This window comes from Pomacea canaliculata, linkage group LG7 (assembly GCF_003073045.1).
Source record: "Pomacea canaliculata isolate SZHN2017 linkage group LG7, ASM307304v1, whole genome shotgun sequence".
In the NCBI taxonomy this organism is placed as follows: domain Eukaryota; kingdom Metazoa; phylum Mollusca; class Gastropoda; order Architaenioglossa; family Ampullariidae; genus Pomacea; species Pomacea canaliculata.
Window position 1 is genome coordinate 26,745,241 of NC_037596.1, and position 23,421 is coordinate 26,768,661.

Sequence of the window (23,421 nt, forward strand, 5' to 3'; positions counted from 1 at the left end):
AATCTTACATTTCACTGAAATATTTTTGCTGGTAGCGTTCAGAAAGATAGCTAGCGCAGCAATAGTGGAAGTATCAGGAGAATCAGAAGTTGTAGAAATGTTGTAGAAAAAGTAGTAAAGTGGAAGAAAACAGAAAAATAATCATGAGTAAGACTACTCGTTATTACGATTATATTGCGCCTTTAATTTCGAGAAAGCCGTCTTTGTCATGCGTACTCAAAGGTCGTACCAAAAGGTCGAAGTTGGGCCTTGTATGGAAGTCAGAGATTTTACCGTTCATGAAAATGCCTCATAGTATAATGTTAATGAAAACAAGGACAAGTAATATGAGTCTGTAAATATTTTTCAGCAGGAGGCCGCGCTCTACAGATCATGGTGCAGGGACATATTGTCTTCATGTCTGTGCTGATGACTGTAACCTTTGCTGGCGGTATTCTGCTCTGGTCAGTGTTCATTGTTCACTCGGATCTGTACCCTAATTTATTTTAATGCACCTTTCTAAAGGATGCCAGGGAAAGCTTTGTTACTGACACCTATGATAACATCTCTAAGAGTCTTTTAATCGGTGAAACAGTAGAACCCTGTATCTTGAACGTGCATTTAGTTATTACAGTGTAGGTGACAACACACACTCTGTTCCTGAGAAACTTTTGGAATCGTCAATTGTGGTTCTTCAGACTTAGGTCTTCCATTCTGTAGATATTTCCGTAATGGAACATCTTCTTGATACATGGACTTTTTCACCAGACATGCATGTTCAAACATGCCATCATTCTGTCAAAATGTTTATATGAACGCCATATACACAACATTTACCAAACAAAGTCGCATAAAGCTGACACTAAATGTACAGTCAAGAAAGCCTTTGGTGCCTATTTATTTCGACACCACTTCCTGTTTTCTCCAGGTTAAGGAGTAGGAAGAAACTCCAGCAGTACACCGTTCTAAAGTGGATTCAAAGAAAAATATATATCTGGCGTCACAGAATGCGAGGGCGCAGCTCTGTCATGGAGGCATATGAACTACAAGCTTTGGAAGAAGCACAGAATACTCAACCAGAGGCAGCAGTGGCGGTCCTTAATTCAGAATCAGATGAGGACACCGATGTGGAAACTTCCTCGTTGAAGTTCATAAGCCATTCACATCATGTCCACCTGGCGCGCTCTTTCTCCCTGCAGATTACGCAGTGGTGATTCTGAGCGGTCATCACGCAACGAGGTCCAGAACGAGACTCGAGAGGTCTAGACCGTGGAAGGCGCAGAAGGACTGATGCACCAATACAGAAGTCCAGTGACATCGACACAAACGACTGCGACGAAAACATGACTTCCCCTACCTTTAATACCCATCCAAAGGGTGCTCGAAGAAAAAGCCCACAAAAGCTGAATCTTGTGAAGGATACCTCAGCGGAAAAAAGCGTGAGCAGCTGGACGCCATGTTCATCTCTACTGGCAGGAGTCAAGACACGCGCAGACAAGAACGCTTACAGTTCTCAACCTGAGACCTCAGACTCTGACAACGACTACTACAGCGAGGTTCAGGACAGCTCGTGGGCAGAAGGCTTGAATGATAAACAAGCATGCCGTTCTCTATTGTGGGCTATGACTGCGAAAGGTGGCGGGTACCGGAAGCCGACACTTGCATCCACAGCTCAGGTACAAGGGTCTGCTTGTAACTCTCCTGCGACAATCCGGAACGCTGATTTTCTCAAGATTAATAGCCCCAACACAAGCCAATCAAGCTTCTGTACAACCGAACACCATCACCATTATCCAGCAAAAAGTCCCGACATGCAGCAGAAGCAGAACGACGATTCCGTAGCGAAAACGCAACTTTGGCAGCCGTTTGCTGCAAAGTGACTACAGTGAGGTGGATGACTACAGCGACGCGGAACCTGAAGGTGTTAGCAACCTCCAAGGTGAATCAATCCCTACCAGGGCTAACCTTCTCGGGATCACAGACGTCCAGTGACTCTCATTACAGTGAAGTAAATGAAAGCGACACTTGCAAAGGCACGAGTACGAGAGCTTAGATATCTCCAATCCTCACTCTTTCAGCGAAAGCGAAACAGGAGAGTTTGGGTAAATGAGGGAGATGAGAGTCATTCCAGCTCGGAAAATGATGGAAATTATGACTACAGCGAAGTTCATGACGACTACGTTAATGAAGCAAACATTGACGACGACAGCGGCGACGACACGGTGAAGATTGGGTGTAAGGTTGGAGGCTGGGAAGGACGCGTTGGTGTAAGACCTTCACTCGGAGATGTCGGCAGTGTAGATGATGAGAAGGCGACTGTGAGACACAGCGGTGAAGATTGCTACCGACCTGTCATCACAGAACGTGCGTGCAGACAGTTATCGAGAGATGATTGTGGAACTCAGGTTGAGCAGAGAGATCCTGCAGCTGAAACTCAAAGAGATGACGACGGTGTCTATGTAAACGCTCGATCAGAAAGACTTTCTTGCGTTTCAGACGAGGACGTGAGTAATTATCAGAATGTTGAGGAGGAGAATGGTGGTGTGTTCCAAAGCGACGACCTTGCGACAGCAACGACCAGCGTTGTCTGCTCCCGGCGCAACATATCTCCATCAACAGCGAAGTCCGCAAGTCACGGAAATTACCTGACGCCAGCATCCGGACCAGACCTGGTTCACGATGGTGAGATGGACGACCCGCAAGACAGTGTCAGTATTAGTTCTTATGACACTTGCACCGACACTGAAGAAGGACAGGTCAGCATTGAAGACACCGGGGATCTTTGTGCAATGAAAGCCGATAAGAACAGAGGAGACGAAGACGATGCTGAAGGAAATGAAACAGGTGGTGAAGCTAACTACATGAATCTTGAGGAAGAGTTCAATTCCACTAATTCCCTCAACAGTCGAAAATTATCTGTGGACAGGAAAAGCTGCCTGAAACACACAGTCCAAAAACAAGACACATCTCTCCTCTTTCAACCGGACACCAAAGTCCAATCCTTGGTCAAAGTCAGCAGCGATCCCACTGTCACAATCAGAGGAAAACTCAATAGTGTCGCGACTAAAGAGAGACACAACTAACGAAAGTAATGTTGGGGTGGAGGTTTGTGGGCACAATGACGGAGAGGTTAACGGACCGCTGGCGACATTTGTATCTACCACGGGAACAAGTGGACGTCCAGATGAACCTGTCGCCTCTGACTACAGCGAAAGTGATTATCAAAACGTCGACACCAGGCACAGCGCCAGCGACTACTTCAATAACGAGGACCTCATGTCTGCAATGGCAGACGAGTTTCCGTTTTCTTCTAGTGTGCTTGGGCACCAGGCCCTCCCCGGGGACACCGGCTTCGGTGACAAAAGAATTAGCTCTGATGCGACCAGTATCTCGACGGAGTCAGATGATGCGGGCATGAACGGATTTGAACATGTACTCGGCAGACTAGACACTGGTGGTGTTGGTGAAGTGGTAACCAACTATTATACGATTCTTAAGTGAGATGATGTGATGTCAACGAAATTTATTTTAAAAGTTAGTTTTTCAGTTATAGTGGGACGACATGATTTGTCGCTTCACGTGGACACAATGCAACCTAGTCATTTTTGACAATGTGCTCAGCTGTGTAAAAAAGAAAAAAAAAAAAAACTTGTTAACGCAATAATAGTGAGGTGTATGTCTTACTTATGACTCAAGAAGATTTTTTCTTTCATGAATTGATGTATATTGTCTACATATTAATTTATTTAACATTTTATTATAGTCAACAAAAATGTAGTAATTTAATTTCAGTCACTATTAAGCACGGCATTTTTTAAATGACTATACTTGTTCGAACAACACATTGCTTTGTTGGTAATATTTGACATAAAAGCTACTCATGTCATTGGTGATCGCTTCGACTTAAGGTGGAGAAAGGTCAAAATGAGAAAAACCTGAGGACTGCTGAGAAACTCTTTCTACTTCTTCTCGACACTGGTGTTGAAAAACGCCTTAAAGGTGGGTCTGGTCAACTAAGGGAAGCTTGTGTGCAGATCCTCGAACACGAACTCATCTGATCTTTGTCGCCTTCTATGTGAAACAAAAAGAAAACATAATCTCAAAAAGGTGGTCGTGAGAGAATGTAGAGGTTTGAAACTAAGGGCTTTGTGAGCTGTATTAATTGAGTAAACATGACTTGTTCCGTAAGCTAATACCAAACGTAAGGTTGTATATCTCAGTTACTGTGGTCTTTCTCTCTCTCTCCGATTATGCGAGGATGTCAGGATTGCAATCACATGTCAATGACGTGAATGCCGTTTATATATCTATTATCTATTTGTCGATATAAGCACATACACACATCTGCAATATTGAAGCATTGTTCATTATTGCTCATCAGCCCTTTCCTGGGTCTAAGGAAGAACTGAATAAACCTTTAAAGTCTTTCTCGTGCGCCTGCTCGCATGTTTGTATATGTGTGTGAGTTCTGTGTATGTGCATGTGCATGGATATTTCTGTCTGCGACGGCCAGCGTGCGCATCCACGTGTAAATATAGGCGTGTGTTGTGGGTGTATGTCTTTGTCAATGTGTACGAACGGTTTTCCTCTGCAGAGTGTAGGAGTGGAGAAGCGGACGCTGTTAACGACGACCCGAAAGTGAGCAAATCCGTCTTCAGCATGATATTTATACCTGTGACTCACGTGGACAGACAGCTGCAACTCCTTTTTCTAGCCTCGTCATGTGGAGCGACGACCGTCATGACTGTAATTGATAATTGGAGGTGACGTGGCAGTAAGAGACTGAGGGAAGCACGCACAGAGAAATTGTGTGTGTAAGGGGTGTGTGCAAGTCTGTGCTTGCGTATGTAAATGTAATTTTGTAATATTAGAGTGATTGTAAGTGTATATTTGTCTATTTATTGGATTGTCTGCGCATGCGACTGTGTGTGAGTGTACATTGTATAGTTATTACACTTTGCCTATACGCTTTGGTAATATTGAAAAACTGCGTTGGTGCGCACGAATGTGTTTATTAATATCAATTTTGTATTTGTGAGTATTGTGTATATGACAGCATGGAGTGGTTTGGTCATGTCTGAAATGACAACTTGCGGAAGACTACGCAGTGGTAAGCAAAAGAAAAGTCGGGTGACGAATGTGACGGAGTGAACAAGCTGTTCACTGGGGAGGAGGGGTCCTTCTCACGAGGCGCACGGCCGGCCACCTGGCGTAGTTTCCCTCTGCTAAGTCCCATCGTGTCTCCCCTACTACAGGTACCTCCCTACCAGAGGTGAGAAAAAAACTATGCCAGTGTGTGTGTGTCGTTGTGTATGTTGTAAGTGGGGAGATGTGTGCGTATTTGTGTGCGAATATGCGCTCGACATTCCTGCGTGTATTTGGATGTGCATGTGTGTGTGTGTGTGCGCGCGCGGGGGGGAGAGGTGGCGCGTGTGTATTTGAGTATGTATGAGAGTGAATGAGCACACACATGCTGACTTTGAGACGACAAAAGATCGAGGACGTGAGACTAACACCTCCGCCAAACGTGCTTTTCGCTTGACAACAAATGTAAGCAGCGTTGCCCACAGCACGTCTGCTCACCCAACCACTACTCAGCATGAAGTATTGTCCCTCTCTTTTTAAACCTATCTTCTTTCCTTTCCATGGCATGTACAAGTAGCTGGTATGTCTCTTCAGCTGAACTAGGCTCACCTATACAGGACCAACTTGTCCCTAACTTCATTCCACTGGACTCTTTGATGTCCTTCGCTTTTGGTTCACATCAAAGACCCAGCCCTTGACGTGCATAGACCTCACATTGCATGACCGGTTCAAAACCGGTTTGCGGTACCTTGTCCCTACCCCCCACTCCCTATCACCACCTTTGCTCTAAACTAGGAAAATCATACATCTGATGTGTCTTCTGATTTCATCCTAAATCTTCTCATGACACGTCACAATTGAAACTAACGGTGTTTTTTTTTTTAATATTTTAGCGGAGTTCTTATGAAATTTACAAAAGGTTAAAGGTTATTAAGTAAATATATTCTATACCTGATTTAGGAATCTTGATGACTGCATTATCTACTCGACAGCTACTAATCACCTTTTCCGCTGACTGTCCACTGGGCGCTATCAACCTTTTGAAATAAGTATTTTCAATGATTGTGCCTTTTGTAGAGTTTACACATCATTTAAATAGCGTTCGTACACCCTGTGCTATCATTTGTCAGAGCCCAGCTGTCAATTAAGCTGCCTTTCGCAGTGCCTTTATTGGGGGACACTCCTGCGGTCAAGTGGTGGCAGCATTTCGAAAGAGCATTCCCCTAAATCGTTTCTCAGACACATATGCAACCGAACTAGTTTTACTTTCTTTGACTTTATCGTCATATGACAACAAGCCATGGGTATTGCCACTGTGAGCTGAGTCGATCCTAAGAGCTGATATCCCCATGCACAACCGTTCTTCCCTCTATCCCCCTCTTTCTTATAGATTACCCACATACCTTTGCTTTCGCAGCACATCTCTCGCAACCACCAATCAATCAATCAATTTTGTGTGTGTGTGTGCTTGGTGTGAGGAGGGGGGCATATAGCTTGCAAAGAGCAACTTCTTGACCCAAAATGGTGAGGGGTGACGGAATGTGTCGGCTTTATCGGTATCCCTGGTGGATTATTCCTTTTAATAAAAAAATAAATGGGTTCATTTATGTAATCGCTAATGTTCCAGCGCCGACATCTAAAGAAATGCAAATGTTTACCTGTGCAGCGGCTTGCTAGTCTTCCCCTTCATGCACAGATTGCTTCCTCGATCGCAGCAGTGTATGAACAGAGGCGTTTTCATTACTAGCATGATAAGTGAATTTAAATAAAGGAGCATGAAGTATCACAATGATAAGTAAGCACTGATGTTAAACATCCTGATCGACATGTCTGCCAAGCCGGAAATGCAGAGCTGTAAAACAATCGACATCTACTAAGCAGTGTGGCTTTTGTACTCATTGTGGTCCTAATCTATTCCTTTAGAATTGTAAGCTTTCGTACATTTGTATACATCCTTGCAAAAATATCACTTTCCTGGTTAGTGGTTTTCGTTGCCATTTCTACTAATGTTTTTATTGCTTTTATCAGTTTTCAGAATAGTATATTAATTATTCTGATATACATATACTATGTATACTATTGTTGCAGTATTGGTGGGCATCTAGAGATTAAGCTTAGTAAGTTTCATTCAGTGGCATAGGAACCAGAGGGGGTGGGGTTGGGTGTTCACGGGCGGCAGCCGCCCCCCTTAAAAAAACATTTTTGAAGAAGCAAAAATGTGAATGTTGTTCAATGTCAGCATGGAGTTTGCCTACGTCATTGTCATTTTGTTGTTTTTCTTACTAATTTTGTCAATAAACATTTAGATAACTAAGATGAATTTAAAGGGTTAAGAAATATATCTTCAGCCATCTATATTTTTAAATTTTGGGGTAAAAAACCTTTTTCGTGATATTAAAGGACTAATAGGCAGAAAACTCAGTGCAAGATACTTTTTCCCAAAATCTGAGGAATCCTTTCTGGGTGTATATATATATACACTTACCTACAAACACTATCACGCACAGGAAAGGGTCAAAATCATGATATCATGTTTATACCAAGATACCTCCAATTAACCAAAGGTCCCAGATTTCCTTTGGCTATAAGACCTTCATGTACAGTACACCTGACCGTACACCTGACGCCTGTGTTTGATATTTTTCTGACCTTATAGTAATGTTTGTAGGGTATATCTCGAGAAGAGAAGAGGAGAAACTAAGATTTGAGAAATAACTTCTTTCACTGAGCTTTACGCATTTAGAGAAAAAAATATATATTGCACCCTGCTAGACCTTTAACATCAGACATCGTGGTGCCGAAAACGCTCCAGCTTCCGGGAGTTGGGACCGTCACGCAAAAGGCGGATCCCGTCGTAAGGCTTGGCTCGCTCGATGTTTGCTCGCCGCGTGCTGTACACTCCTGTGTTGTAGTCATGCTGCTTGAAAGCATTACTGATTACTGTTTGAACCCTACATGGTGAAGTTTGTTGAAACTGGATTACAAAGTTCTTCTGAAGTAACGCATCATCGAGTTTACCTGAGCGTTAAATTCCTTCATACTCCGAATTTCCAGCCGGTATTTTCGAAAAGTAGTTTGAAAAGTTTTCTGGTGTTATTATATGTCGAAAACTCAGTAAACAAGCAGGAATTTTTGTTATCGTGTCATCGGATTTCTTGTGCATGTGCGTAATGCTGGTGATGAGATAGAGAGAAAAGTGCTGTTACCGCTTGTCTACCTCAACAATCATGGCGTCTTGCGCGCTGATTACAGCCGTCATCTGTGTGTTGATAACTGCTGTGGCCACCATCGTGGCTTTCGCTACACCAAACTGGCTGAAATTTCGAGGCCAAAACCCCACCGAGTTGTGTGGTAACTCAAGGTATTTAGACAGCTGCAACAACTGTGACTGTGGGCTGTGGTTGAGATGCCAAGGCGATATCACGATCAGTGGGAACTTGGACAACTGCCGATGGTTCTTCGCAAACGACTTCGAAATTGAGCAAGCATTACCAGGTAATAAATAAGGTTATAAATGTTAATGCACTAAGGGGGATTGAGGATGATTTTTTTTCTGTCACTCTATCTCTCATGAAGCATCCCCCTTCCCTTTTTCTTTTAGCGCAGGAGGATAATCCACGTGTTAGGGATCAGTAAAACGTATTTATGATTGTTAGACTATTAAAATGTGTTTATTTTTGTGTGTGTTGCTATTCTGGTGCCCAACGTATCTTTTAAAAAAAAAGTTTAATGCATATACAATGTAATGTACTCATCAGTGTGAAATGTTAAAATCCGTATTTGTGAGAGTGAAAAAATTTTTTTATAAAAAAAAGTCTGCAGTTGTACTTCTTTGTCAACATGACTCTTTGAGCTATGTAGCTTTATCTCCTAACAGTTGTATCCTGCTTAATTTGAGCATAAGATTGGTTGAAATGTCATTGATAATGCTCTGATGCAACTGGAATAATAGTTGCCCATCTTCTGACATTGATCAGTGCACTTTGGTGCTATAATAGTGGTTAGCATATCCCATCCCTTAAAAATATAGTAAAGATTTTTTTCCTTGGATTACACAGTGTTTCTCGTCTGTATAATGCAAGAGTTCTTAGACCCACAGATAAAATCATGGACATGTATAGGTGGATTGCTGTCTATATCTGCCAAGACCAACGCTTTGCCTCTTGAGAAGTTCTCCGCTGTTAGTCTCGGCCAGCCTAAACAAAGAATATGAATAAACCAGAAGATTCGTCGTCTCATACCTCATTTTAGTAGTTAATCTGAAATATGAATAAACCGGAAACTTTGTCGTCTGATGCCTCGTTTTAGTAGTTATCTGGAAAAAATCGTCTGCCAGCAGTCCAGTAATGCAAGTTTGTGATGAATAATCAAGGAACATACAAGCCATTTGCAGAAAAATTACTGATGTTAATATATATTATTGTTTATTTTATATTAATAATGTATAGTTCATATAGTTACAAATCTGTGTACTTGTATTAATATTATTATGATATTTATCTCTTATGGTAGTAATCGTCATTATTGTCTTGTACACATAAAATGTTGTCACTGACATGTGATAACACTGATGAAATTTCCAACTTTCATGTTTGGTGTATTAAGTGCATAATGTCTTGAGAGTTGAAATCTCCAATCTAAAACCTTTTTTTTTCAGACCCACCAGTGTTTGGATTTTTAGATCCCCTTAGGAAATTTTCTTGATGATATTTTAGTATTTGGAACTCTCTTACGTTATTTACATGTGGCTTTTTGGGCTAAAAATATAGTCATTTTTAATGTAAAAATATATATTAATATTTAATATGTAAATTGCAGATTCATAGCACTTCATCCTTATTGTTTGTTCCCTGATTCTTCTTTGTGTCTGTCTTTTATTATTTGTCTGCATAGTTTTCTCCTTTTGTCTTTTGTATTCTTTCCATGCCTCCAACTTGTCCTAAGGGCTGGTCCTTCATGAGTGTGATTATGCGCTATATATGTCACTCATTTATTGTAATTAAATATTGTCCTATGTTTTTGTCAGGATGCTAAGTGTTTCTCCCATGTTATTTACTTTTGCTAAAAAAAAGTCTGAAGAGTAAGATAATGTGTTTAAGAGATAAGTAGTAATAAAAGGTGTTGCCCCTTTGCATTTGTAAGGAATGTAAGATGGCCCTGGCACAAAGAACAAAGAGTGTTGTGTGTGGTTTGCATTTTTTCACACGTTTTATGCCTGCGGCATCTCTGATGGTGCTTTGTGGTGGAGTTGGTTTGTTTTCACTACATACATGTTTTCCATCTTGTCTTCTTACCTCCTTCCCCTTTTTTCCCCCTTCTTTTTTCTAATGCTCTCTCCACCCCCTCCTATCCTTTTGACCCAATCTTTCTCTTCCCTTCCCTCAACACACTTCACTTATGTGGCACCATACCACCACCCATTTTTTCTTTGTGCCTAATATACATGGAGTTTCTTTATAAGTTGATTTATCTAATTTTGTTATGTTTATGCTTAATTGATGCTTAGTTCTCGATTCCTGCATTTTCAGGGGAAAGTTGGGGGTGGGGGGGCTTTTAAGGCATAGGTTGTGTGTGCCAAAAACAAAATTAATTTTCTCTTCCTGCATGTTCTGGTTTTTTTTTTTGTTTTTTTTTTTTTTTTGTTTTTTTTTACATTCTTGTTTCCCTCTCCTCTTCTAAAAACTGGTGTGTGTGCGCACTAAAGAATGACAGACCTTATTGTATTTCAGGTCGTTTACAATGGACCCAGGTGAAAAATGTCTTCTGGGGTCAGATTTATGTTATGCTGTTTTTGTTTGGTTGGTTTTGGGGTTTTGCTTTTTTTTTTAACATGTGCTGCTGTTGCTAGCTTTATACAGACTTCGATCATCTTGTGACACTGCAAGACAGCCTCTAATCACTCTGGTTTTAAAAATAAATCCCCTAATTAAAGTACCAATAGAAATTTACACACTCAGGAACTGAAGTATAACGTCTTTAGGAAGAAGCTTGAAAGAGGTGGACAAACGTTTGTCTGTCTGCAGCCTACATAACTGAATATCATAAAATAAGAATAGCCTTTGTGAAGCCAGTCTCATGTTAAGAATTACTGAAGCTGTTGTGTGTAGATTTCTATGCAAAACAAAAGACAAGCTACTAAATTGACAGCCTCAAAGCGAAGACAAATAGACCACTCAAATAGACAGCCTGAAAACAAAAAAAAAAAAGCTATTTTGACTTTTTTAAAAAAAGGTGTTAACAGCACTTGAAGTGTGTCAACACTCAGAAGACTGACATTAAGTTCTGAGGTTAGAACATCATAGAAAAAATGATTAAATATCAGACAGCCACCTAGGCCTAAAAACAACTGTCATATGGTCTCATGATTCTCTTACTTTCGTTTTCCATATCTCTCACACATCTGTCTAATTTTGTTTCATACCATCACCCTTTGTAAACATGGCCTCCATTATCTATAATGATGATGGAGGTAACACATTTACTAAGATTATTTTATTTGGTTTACACTTTTAAGCAGTAATGATGTTGGCTAGTTCAAACAACACTATTGTTTTTCAATAACTTAAGGCATTAAAATATTTAATTTAATAAAAGGGTATGGTATTTTTTACATTTAAAAACAAATTTGTTAGCATGAAACTTTCAGCCATTTAGTTTAACTATTCAACCTGTACATGTACCTAGTTTGAAGATGTCATTACAGACTTGGTTGTCACAGAAATGCTTCTTGTAGTAACTCTATTCCTGCTGTTGTCCATGTTAAGATATGTGTGTGTGTGTTTTCAATTAGAGTAATATTATGTAACACCCTTTCCTATCTGTTATATTCCATCAGGAGATTTTTCTATGATTTAGTGGTGAAGAGTTGAGAACAATAAGAGAAGATTCTTCTGAGATGTGTAGGAACAGTCTCATATATAGACGACACCCAGACTTCTTTCCATGTTGGACTACCTTTGTGACAATCTTTGAGAGAAGAACAGACTGTACATCTCCCTCCTACTCAAAGCTTTTCAAGTGTAGTTTTGACGATGGTCCTCTAGCATTTGCATTTCTTACCATAAGCTTTATATCTATTGACATGGTGTTTCAGCATGGTTCAAGGCAGTGCAGGGCTTGATGGCTGTGGCTGTAGCCAGCAGTCTGCTTGCACTTTTGATTGGTCTCTTCTCCTTGTGCTGCTACTGCAAGTCCTGCAACCCACATCAGGCAGCTGGTGCCTTCATCAACCTCACCTGTAAGTTTCATCTTGTTTTTGTCAGGTTCCCTCATGTTCATTAGTGTTTTACTATTAAAGCTGTAAACCTCTCCTGCATCAGTATTGTACTGATGTGAAGGTTCATTCTACCAGTTTGTTTTGTTCTATTATTATTTTCCAGTGAATGAATTTGTTTCTATGGCAGAATATTTGGCCTAAGTTCAGTACTGTTAATAAAATCCATTTTCCCCTGCAACAGTAATTTGTAACCTACATTTTCATCGCCACGTTCTATCCAGAATTATACCAGAGCAGCAGAATTTGCTCAATACCAGTGGGATTTATTATGCCCCTGTGCTGCTTATTAATAACGTTTTGTCAATACTGTGGAACTACTTGCAGAAACAGTAAAAGGTTATACTTATAGACAAAATAGATGGAATAATAAGATAAATGAAAATGTCATATTAAAAGGGAAAATATTCAGGTTAAGTTTATTTAGGCCTGATTACATTAACTGATTATTAGCATTGAATGAAAATATCTGAGTGCTTAGTTTTTAAGACCTACTGGATTGCAGAAACATGCCTACTTTGGAAGCACTATTAATTAATGCCTCAGACTAGAAATTGCTAAAAGTGAAAAGTTTTTGAGAAACGTAATAAAATGCCATAGCTCACCTGCTTTGTTGCCACTTACCTGAAGTATCAAGATTAATGCGAGTGTGGTGTGCAGCCAGTTATCTGTTCTTTAGAAGGTAGCTTGCCTGAACAAAGTGTGTCTGACAAACAAGGAATAGAGATATTACCTATCAATAGATAGAGCTAGGAAACTGTTGTGCTATTGCCGAATGCATAAATTAATGTGCATGTTTTGTGCATCACTTACAAAACTGTAGTTGTAGTATACTATATTACCCAAAAACTTTTCACCAGTGTTATGTGAAGAATTTGAAGGTTAGTTTGAATAAAACGTGAGACCCAATTTTCTTGTTATTTAGCAGGACATCAGAATCAAAGCTTCATTTTCCACTGTCTAGTGTGCTGTGCTTTCACTGTTGTCATAGCAGAAAGAGTGTTGTGTTATTGACTTGTTACTGTCTGTGCTGCCTTGCTCTTGTTTGGTAATAATTACAAGATTTGAGAAGAGCTAATGAAATGACCAGTAAACCTTTTTAGTTTACATTCTTATACATTCAAAGTAAGGCAGAAATATTTATTGAAGTGCCCACAAACACACACTTATATAGATAACATAATGCATAGACATAATCAGTTAATAATATACCTTTAATTCTGAAAAATTGCTGAATTCTCTTTCATGATAAACCTTATGACTTGCAGATAGCAGCTCATATCCTAGCTGTATCTGTGTAATGTCTTATGCAAAAAAAATAATGTACTATATCTATAAACATCCCAGACAGTGGAACAAGAATGTTGAGTGCTGCTTTGAAGACAGGGAATCTATATTCAGTCTCTTTTTCACTGTGTTTTCTCCTGGTGAAAATTTAGCGAGCTTTTAATTGTATCTAATCAGATACATCTTTCTCCACTCAGCATTCAACGTGTTTGGATCTGTTTTTGCTGTTTGCTTGTCCGTTTGCTTTAGTTTGAGTGCATTTCTTAAAACTTTAATGACTTCACAGTCTGTCTTTTCTCACTAAAACTTTTACTAATTACTAGGGATTTAAAATGAAGACTGACCCATGAAATGTTATTATGTGACTAATAAACAGCCATAATGGCTGGCAGCCTGGGACACCTATGACATAGCACCACTTTCCCATGCTCAAGCAGGACTCTCTGCTGTTTTGATTAATGGTGCAAAGTGCATCCAGTCAGTTGCATGAAAAAAGCTGAATGTTGCAAAGTAGATATAATTTGGCAAGGTCTATATAAATACATGCAAGAATCATCAAGTGGCAGGTGTTTCTCTAAACCATAAGCAATGAGTATTGACAATCAAGGTTCCATCTCTTACAGTTCTTTGTACTGAAATTGGACTTTATATAGATGTTAAGGTTAGCAGAAGCATGTACCAAGACTTGCCCTCAGACCATTTATCTATGTATCAGCTATGAGGTACAGTTCATAAGTAAGTGCCACACCCAACAAAAATGTCACGTTTGACCAATATCAGACAACTTCTAGACTCATGCCAATCACAGTAAAAACAGTCAATATATTATTACATTAGGAGCTTGTTAAATCTATTTCCGGCTCTTATTTTCTGTAGTGTTGAAAACTGCCTTTTCTTGTTTTATATGTCTTCTCTCATCTCCAGTCTTATGCAAAAGCTGTGTTGGGGGTTAGATGGTAGATGGGAGTGAAGCAAAGTGGTTCATAGAATTCATTACAGAAAGGTCACTTGATAACGTATCAGTCCAAGTGATGTTGCATAGCGCGGGAACTGTATGCCTCCACGGGTGTGTGATTTTCTCTTGTTTAAAACCAGCTCTTGGCATGAACTTCCTGCAGCATAGTCTTGCATGTAGATTTTATTTTTCAACAATAAAGTGTCTAGAACACAGGTAAGCAAACTCCTCCTGTGCCACTCTTCACCTGCCCCAACTCCAGTGGTGGGCGAAGGGGAGGCAGAGAATGTCACCACTGGGAGACTGCTGTAGGTTTCATTGCTGGCCTTCTGACTCATCAGAAGCTGGGTCCCTTTATTTGCATAGTTTGCACCACCCCTGTTGATTTTTTAAGTGCCCGCCTCCTGCAGCATGACCAACACTTGTTGCAGAGTTTGCTTATGAACGCCCTTCTTACTGGGCTTTCAAAACCAGTTTGAAATAAAGGAAGGAAGGGCTTTCTGTTTGAATCGTTTAAAACAGCCTGCACAACATGAGTAGCTATTTAATATGAACTGCTGCGGATGTTTAAGATTGACAAAGAGCCCTTATTTTTCCAAGTCGTGATCGTTTGCATTCAACTCATTAGTGTCATTGTACATATACATGCTCACTGAGCATACAGTGGGTAGTCCAGCATCAGACAAAGGAATTTGTAGCATTTGAGAGTTGGGTTTAAACTGAACATATGTGAAATATCTTTTCAATCTCATTACCTCAGATTTTGGGGAGCACAAAAATCTAAACCCAGCATTACCTATAAGAAAATACAAGAGTTTTTCAGACACTCCACTCCCACTCTTCAGTTAAAATTGATGGGGGTTTTCAGGCTCTCAAAATTGTTAGGAAGTTTATCGACCAGTTGCTTAAAAAATGCTCACATTAGTGCCCATATATTAATATCAAAATCTTAATTCTAGACACCACGAAACTGCTTCAATTATGAGGGATGAAATCAGATACTCATTTCACGTTTTTACTCCCCATTATAATTTAGGAACCTAGAAAAAGAAACTTGTTTACTGATCCTCCTGGCTGAGTCAAAGCAGAGAATATTTTGAAAATCTAATCTTTCTGGTCATCCCAGGTTTTTCTGTCAAACAAATCTAATCAGACCCACCAAAGAAATATGTGCTGTAGATTTCCATCAGAATGAAATTATTTTATCATCTACATTGTTTTCTTGAGGCATATATGGTTTACAGTTATAGTTATTTAACATAAAAGGGTTCTTGCATATGTGTGCATAATATATTTATGTTTATATTTATTTATATTCTTTTCAACAATTGTAAGTTAATCAGGGTTTGTGTTTTTTTAATGTATTGTACTGCTGCTTTGCACAATAGACTAAATCTGTAAAAGAAGTTAGTGAAATGGGCTTAAATTTCAGATAAAAGGAAAATATATTTTGGGGTATTTTATGTGCTTTAGGGTTTTCTTTGTTTCTTTCACACTGTTTTTTTTGTATTTTATTTGCTATGCATTTTTAAAACCATATTAGTACTACTAAAAGAACATTTTCTCTTTTTTTCCAAATTTCAGATTTTCCAAGCTTTTAATTACTTTCCCTAATTGCACCTTTATAAACTGTTAGTTTGCACCAGAAGATCTTTGTTCATTTGAAAAGTTAAAATTGTCTTTTTTTATCAACTTTGGTGCATTCACAATATATGAACTTTGCTTTTCCTCATCAGTTCTCCTGTTGACGACAGCAGTCTGTGTGTTTGGAGCCAAGGCTCACACTGAGGCCTATGCAGGTGTCATGGCTGAGCCCAATTCTATAAATCCACTCTTTGACTGGAGTTTCTGGGTGGGTGTTGGGGCAGCAGGCATGTCACTTATCTCCAGCATCCTGTACTTCTGTGTGGGACGTCGAGATGAGATTTACTAAACAAGAGGCATCACTGTGTTTTATTGGTGTGTTAATTCTAAATTATTATTTATGCTATAATTACCTCTTTTAATGCTTTGTAATTTTTGATGATCAGTGTCACAACTTCTCTCAAAAAATCGGCAGTCTTTTAAGATTAAACCAACCGAAATTGTGCCATAGAATAAGCCAAGGCACAACAGCGAGAGATACTTAGCTATAAAAAAAGAATTAGTTCTACTTGCTTTACATCATTAAATATTTGTGTAAAGCATGTTGCTGCCAAACACCATTGCTTGAAATTTACCTCTGTGGATGGACTTAAAAAATGTTAATGAGTCATGAACAACTGTATGTACGTTGCCAGTCCAAGTCATCCAAAAGCACCATGTGTTACCAAACAAGAAACAGTGCAGAAATTCTTGCTGTTGATTAAAGACACAATTTGGTCTTAGTGGAAAAGATTCATGGAATATTTCTGATGCCAAAGAACAAGAGTTATGAGTTGCTAAATTACTTTTGTTTTTAAATCTAATGACAAATTCGACACCTGAATGGAACAATTCACAGGCTAACAATATGGCGATTCAGCATTTATATAAATTTTTAAACTTTCATATTCTATATTTTTTCCCATCAACACCATATTTTTTCATGATTATGAATGACACTGTAACTACTGTCTCATAAAAAAATGTCCTAGGGACACTTACATGACAGCTATGGCTTATTTCATGAATTTACCATTTGAAAGGTGGCATTAATAAGTACATGAAAAGGATTTTAACAGGTTTTTTTCATGGACTTGTGAAAGTTTTGTACATGTTGAAATTGTTTTTGTCATTTTTCCCTTGTTATACAGTGAAAGTTGGCTGTCCTGGATTCAGCTCTCGTCTCGGATGTGCTGTTCTTTCTCTGCATGTGGCATCTATTTACAGGACTGGCTGCCTTGCTATGACATAGCCATAGTTGCTGACTTGGCATAAAACACCAATTCCCCCACCTCCTCCCTGTGGTGGATCTACTTTTCTGAACCTTTCCTTTGTAAAAATTCATCATAAAAACTGTTTTTAAAATATTAACACATTTTAGCATATACGTATCATGGCAAGGGAACATGCATTTGCATTTGTGCATATTTTTTGGTTTTGCATTTTTGACAGATGTTTTCAGTTATATGAGCTAACACATAAGTAGATATTATATGCATGTTTTTTATTCCTTAATGCTGACTGCTTATTTTTTCGAAACAAAAGCCTGTAACAAATTTTCATTTACATGCTCAAGGTTTTAACATCTCAGGAACTTTTTGAGACCAAAAACCTAAAACTCTTTTGAACCAAGAGGTTTGATTTGACGTAGCTCAGCAATTTGGGAGTCTGTTTTGATATTATTTCAAGAATGCAATTGGTTCTCTTAATAGATGCTTTTTGATTAAGGAGTTGAAGAGTGTTTCATTCACTTCTTTTTTCATGGCATGTTCTTCAGTTCAGTGTTTTTATAACCATGAATTACTTGAATGACAGAAAATGTTAAAGAATACTTGATGAATCTGTAGTATAAACAAAAGTAGCTGCACGTTATACATCCATTAACTAAAAAAGTCATAAGCACTTGGATGGAAAAGTCTGTATACTTTGCATTCTTTTCAGATCTTTCAAGTATTCTTGTATTTTCTTTATCTTTGAAGGGAAAATTTCATTTATTTCTGCTTGATTGATTTTTTTTGAAGCTAACTTTCAAATGTATGATCACATTGAATTATGTCTTGTAATTTTTGCTTTTTTTTTTTTTGTTTGTTTGTTTAGTTGTTTTATTTTCTGTAATACTGTTGTATTTTCAGGAGCCTCACATGTGTTGGCTATTTTATGGCTAAAGAGCTCTCTGCTTTGAACAACATGTCTGTCAACAGTATAAAATTATGATACTTTTATAATGGTTAGTGAGTAACGATTTAATTTAGTCCATGTTCTGAATGTAGTTTGTGTTGATTGCTATGCTGTGGCTGATTATGTTAATTTCTGGCAGCTTTGTTTTTCTTTTTATAAATGGTCAGAAACTTAGGACATATGCTATCTTTCTGGCCTGCGAATGATACATAATCAAAAACTAAAGGCATAACCTTTGTGGCCTTTGGTAGAAAACCGGTTAAGTTCGTTGTTGTGCTTCCATGGACTTTTAGTGGTTATTTCTACCTCTTTGATATGTTTAGACAATGGAAATTGAAAATATTAGAAGTGCAAACAAAAGTACAGGAAGATCTTTTTAAATGGTTAATTTGTTTTAAAATATTTTGGGGTAAATGCTGTGAACATTCATTTTGTGACTGTTTTGCAATATCACAAAATTTCAGAGGAGATATTTTTTAATATAAATGTATCTGAAAAGATGGAAGTTTACAGGGAGTATTCACATGTGCATAAGAAACTTCATGTTGCTCTCTGTCTGCAAGAAAGTTTTATTAAAGGAAGAAAATTGTAAAGTTCATTGGCATTGTAATTTATCTGTTATCTGTCACCTTTTATATTGATCATCTGAGTCATGTTAAATCATTTTTTATAAAAAAAAAAATTGTAATTTTCTAAGTAGCTTTAATAATCATACTCATATTTCTGTCCTCCTTTTATAGTTGTTTTTCTATGAAATGTATATTGTAAAAATATTTCATAATATTTAATTAATTGACTGATATTCGTGTTTTATGAAACTGGTATGTGGTGCAGTTTTCACCCCTCTTGACTAATGTTTCAACATTGCTTATACCTGTATAAAATGTAATTATTGTGTAGGTTTTGGTGGGAGGGGTTTGTTTTTGTTTTGTCAATGTCTGACATGCAGTAGAATAATGCTTAAAATGGTATATTAGACTGTTTGGAACTAATCTTACTAAGAACTAAATTTGTTCAGCCATTTTGTAGCATCAGATTTTTTAAAATAAGAAGATTATAGTTATAATAAGAACACAAAGTAGTAGTTGAAAAAAGATAGATAACATTATAATTAATTAAACAGTTGAATTTTACATATCTAGGGTAGTTTTATTAAGTGCCTGTATGGCATGTATTTGCTGCTGACTATTCTGCACAAATTCATGCATGGTCTTTTTCCATCATTAACATGATCGTGTTAATTAATGTTAACACAGAGATTGTGGCCAGCCTCTTTCATTTCAGATGTTGTGAAGTCAAGCCCTTACATCAAAATTTTGTGTTCATTGACATTTGGAATGGGGAAAACAAAAGGGTGATGCTCTGTATGATCCCAGTCTCTCATAATTTTGATAGTTTTTTTTTTTTTTTTATGTCTGTGTAGTACGGCTTCAAAAAATGTTTGCCATTACTGTTTCCATTTCAGCCAAACTATGGTAATTTTGAATCAACCTTTTATGCTTCAGATGAAAACTTATGCCAAAAATCTTTTCCTGCCTAAATTTCAATGGCCTTAACATTTGCTGGCAAAAGATTCTAATGCTATTGATGTGAAACATTTTCTAAATATCTTTTTATAAATGTTAACAAACATGTTTACAAACCTATTTTGTGTTCTTTTCACTGGTGTTCTAAATATTCTTGAAACTAAATAAAGTTTAGTGTAATTTGTATTTTAAAGTTCTCATGTAGAATGGGTTTTCAATCAGGATTATTCAGACCTTGCAATTTTTTTCTGAATAGAATATCAGATGACAAAGGGAACCAGGTAAACATACATGTACAGAAATGATGATGATGATGTCGATTTGTAATGAGCGCAGGGAATGCTCATTGGCAGAAAAAAGAACAAATGAAGAACAAAGTGAACAATATATAAAACCAGGAAAAGTAAAATGGACAGAAGTGTTTCTTGGTACTGGCTTGAAAGAAACAGATTTTTCAGAAACACTTGTTTGATTTATATGCAGAATTACTGATAGTATTAATCATTTGTCAGTGGTGCCTTCACGTAAAGCATTAAATGCAAAACTACAATAATTATGCTTTAAAAAAGAACATAAACTGCAGCGGTCTTGACTGTAAAGTAAAAATTTATTGTGTGTAATGTACAAATTTTTTATCCCTTGGTTTCTTCTATTGCATGTATAGCTTTTAATGATGCATCAGAAAATCGGGATATCTTGGCAAATGTCTAAAGCAACTATGATTCATTATAATACAATTTTTAGGAAGGTTTCTTTGTATGTAACATTACTGTTGATGTTCTTTTAATTTTGGAATTATGATTTGTTTCCCTTGTTCCTATTGACGATAGCACATTTGAGTTGAGCAAGATTTGCTCTAAGGAGAGTTTGTTTTTAAATAACTACAAAAGTTCAATGATTGGTAGTTAACACAGATAGCTAGGGATAGTGTGAGTTTTGTTTTTAACTCAATATGCATAGGATTTCATTCTGTGTTTGTTTTATAATAACATAATCGAAGTACTTTGTATGCACTGTATTATTGTGGATCTTGAATAGAATGCACATGGATCTAGTCAATGCATTATGTTTCCAGGATGAGTTCACTATATATTCTTTATTGCATGTTTGTTTTGGGCTTATATAAAGGATTACTTAAAAGAAACACTGTAGAGAATATTGAAATGTGGGTAATATAATTATTAAAAAACAATACAGAACTTGTTTGCTTTCTTTCAAATGTCTGGTATTTTATCTGGAATAATTTCCCACTTTCTAAGATCTCCTGAGGTCTTTCCATTACAGTTGTCCTGACAATATTAGGTAAATGATATAGACATAATCTTATTACTTCTAGAATTTCTTTATTTCTTCTTTCACCTCAGTCCTAACCTTCCAGCTGTGCCAACCTTGAATTTTTTTTTCTTTGCACCAAAACCTGCTCTATTTCATTCATCATTACCCTTTTAGCTTTTGTCACCATTTTTCAGATATCATTCTAATCTTTCTCTCCTGCTTCCCTCCCAGTTATCCACTAACTCTGTCATTGCCTACACACACACAGAAATATTTCTTAATATTTTGCTTTTGAAAGTCACATCAGTGACCCTAGTAACCATGGAGTTTCAGAACACACACTTTGATGAAGCAGATTTTTATCCAGCTGTGCACAACTGTTAAAGACTTTTGTGAGCTAGATAGTTATGTGCTTGACTAGTTTTAAACATAACTAATTTTACTTGGAAAATTTTAAGCAAGGTCAGAAAATCTTTAACATTTGTTTTCAAGTTTCTTATGAACTGTAGGTTTGTTTTTTGTTTTATTTTTTTTTTGGTCTGGTTTTTCTATGACAATTAAAATATGTATAAATATTTTTCCATTGGTGCTTATTGGTGTGTGTGTGTATGCATGTGGTGTGTGCACGCAGCTGTTTTCTATAAAACTTAAATGTAGCAGTTAAAAAAGTTATAAACCATGACAACATATCTTCTCTAAGAATTTTTTATATATCGAGTCATCATTACTGACTCTCCTCAAAGCACTGTTCTCCCTCCTGCTAATTGTTAATACAAACTAAAATTAAATATCCTGCTTCTACTTCCAGGATGTTCAAATGATTTAGCAAATGGTGCAAAGACAATTACTTGGCAGATGTTTATTATCTTTCTCAGGCCCTAATGTTTGATAACTTTTGTTCCTTTCTCTTTGAACTGCATCTGCATTTGAAACTCTCAAGTCCACCCTCAGAACCAACCTCTTTAAGAAATATCTTTCATAATCAAGCCTACTGTTCTGCTCAACCCACAGTTTATCTTCATCCATGCACTTCATTTATGATTGCCTTGACATCATTCATCTCTGACACTTGTTCCTTGTATGGTTGACTGTTGGTTCTCTACTTGTCTGTTGTGTACAGTGCATCAGGCATGACAGGAGGAGGTGTGCTTTACAAATGCAATTATTTTATATATTTATACATAAAATAACTGTGAAGCCTTTCATCTTAGTCACTGGCCTGTTGAAACCACACGTAGAGTAAGATAACCTCTTATAGATTAAGACTTAAATATGTGTCAGATAATCAGAGTATTGCCTAAAGACCAATGCAAAGTGCAATCTGATTAAATCATCAAAGAAAGTATTGAAACCTGTTAGGTGGTCCCAGTCATGATGAACTGGTATAATTAAAGTGCTGAAAGGTGAAGTTTTTGTGATTTAAAAATTATTGAAACCACTGTTATAGATTTGCCTGTCATTTTTAATTTAAAATAAAAACATGCAGTATGCTACCTGGCAGAAACAGTCTGTTGCAATGACAACTGGAAACTGTAAACTGAAAGATAGCAAAGAGCTATTACTGTACATATGTCTTGACAAGCACAGATTAGTGATGGCTTGCAAAAAGATCTGACAAAACATAAAGATGCACATCCTTACATGCACCCTGATATGTAGTCTCTTTATGTAGCCAGTTAAAATCAGCTTCACAATGCTTTTCAACCACATTCCTTTCAATGCAGATTTTCACAATCATTAATGCCTAATTATACAAACCTTAAAAGTGTGATTGTGTGAAGTTCAGTTGTAGCATTTTATGTAATGTGTTGTTGACTACAAAGAAGGCAGTAATGCAGCACACGTAGGTAGACTTGTATACCAAAACTACTAAGTATCATATGTTGAATTATTTTGATAACCATACTTCAACATTATTTTTAAGTTTTCCCATCATGGTTTCAGCATTAAGTTGGTGAGTATCAGCTAAGTTTCTTTCCAAAATCAGTAACTTTTTAATAAAAAATAATCAAGACTGTTTAAGAATCAAATGATTCTTTAATGAGCTGCCCCATCCATGCCTGCAGCTTTTTATTATACAAGTGTCAAATTGGGAATGTTAATCACTTTGATACAACTCTGCAATAAAATTTATGGACTTAATATCTACCACCCCCAAATGTCTCATCATTACCTCAAACAACATTTTAAATGACTTATGATTTTGTAGATGATGACTCTTTCAATAACTTGCCAAAAAA

The 23,421-nt window shown here is 37.4% G+C and overlaps 1 protein-coding gene across 2 annotated transcripts; it reads left to right on the plus strand.

Moving 5' to 3' along the window:
• Positions 1–7,868: 7,868 nt before the first annotated feature.
• LOC112568311 lies at positions 7,869–20,237 on the plus strand. Of its 2 annotated transcripts, XM_025245553.1 has the most exons (4): positions 7,869–8,559; positions 12,158–12,301; positions 16,316–16,538; positions 17,354–20,237. In XM_025245553.1, the coding sequence occupies exons 1-3, from the start codon at positions 8,292–8,294 to the stop codon at positions 16,510–16,512; spliced, it is 609 nt and encodes a 202-aa protein (XP_025101338.1). In that variant the 5' UTR covers positions 7,869–8,291; the 3' UTR covers positions 16,513–16,538; positions 17,354–20,237. The 2 variants fall into 2 exon arrangements, with proteins under 2 accessions (XP_025101338.1, XP_025101337.1); XM_025245552.1 differs by having other exon boundaries at positions 16,316–20,237.
• Positions 20,238–23,421: the final 3,184 nt, after the last annotated feature.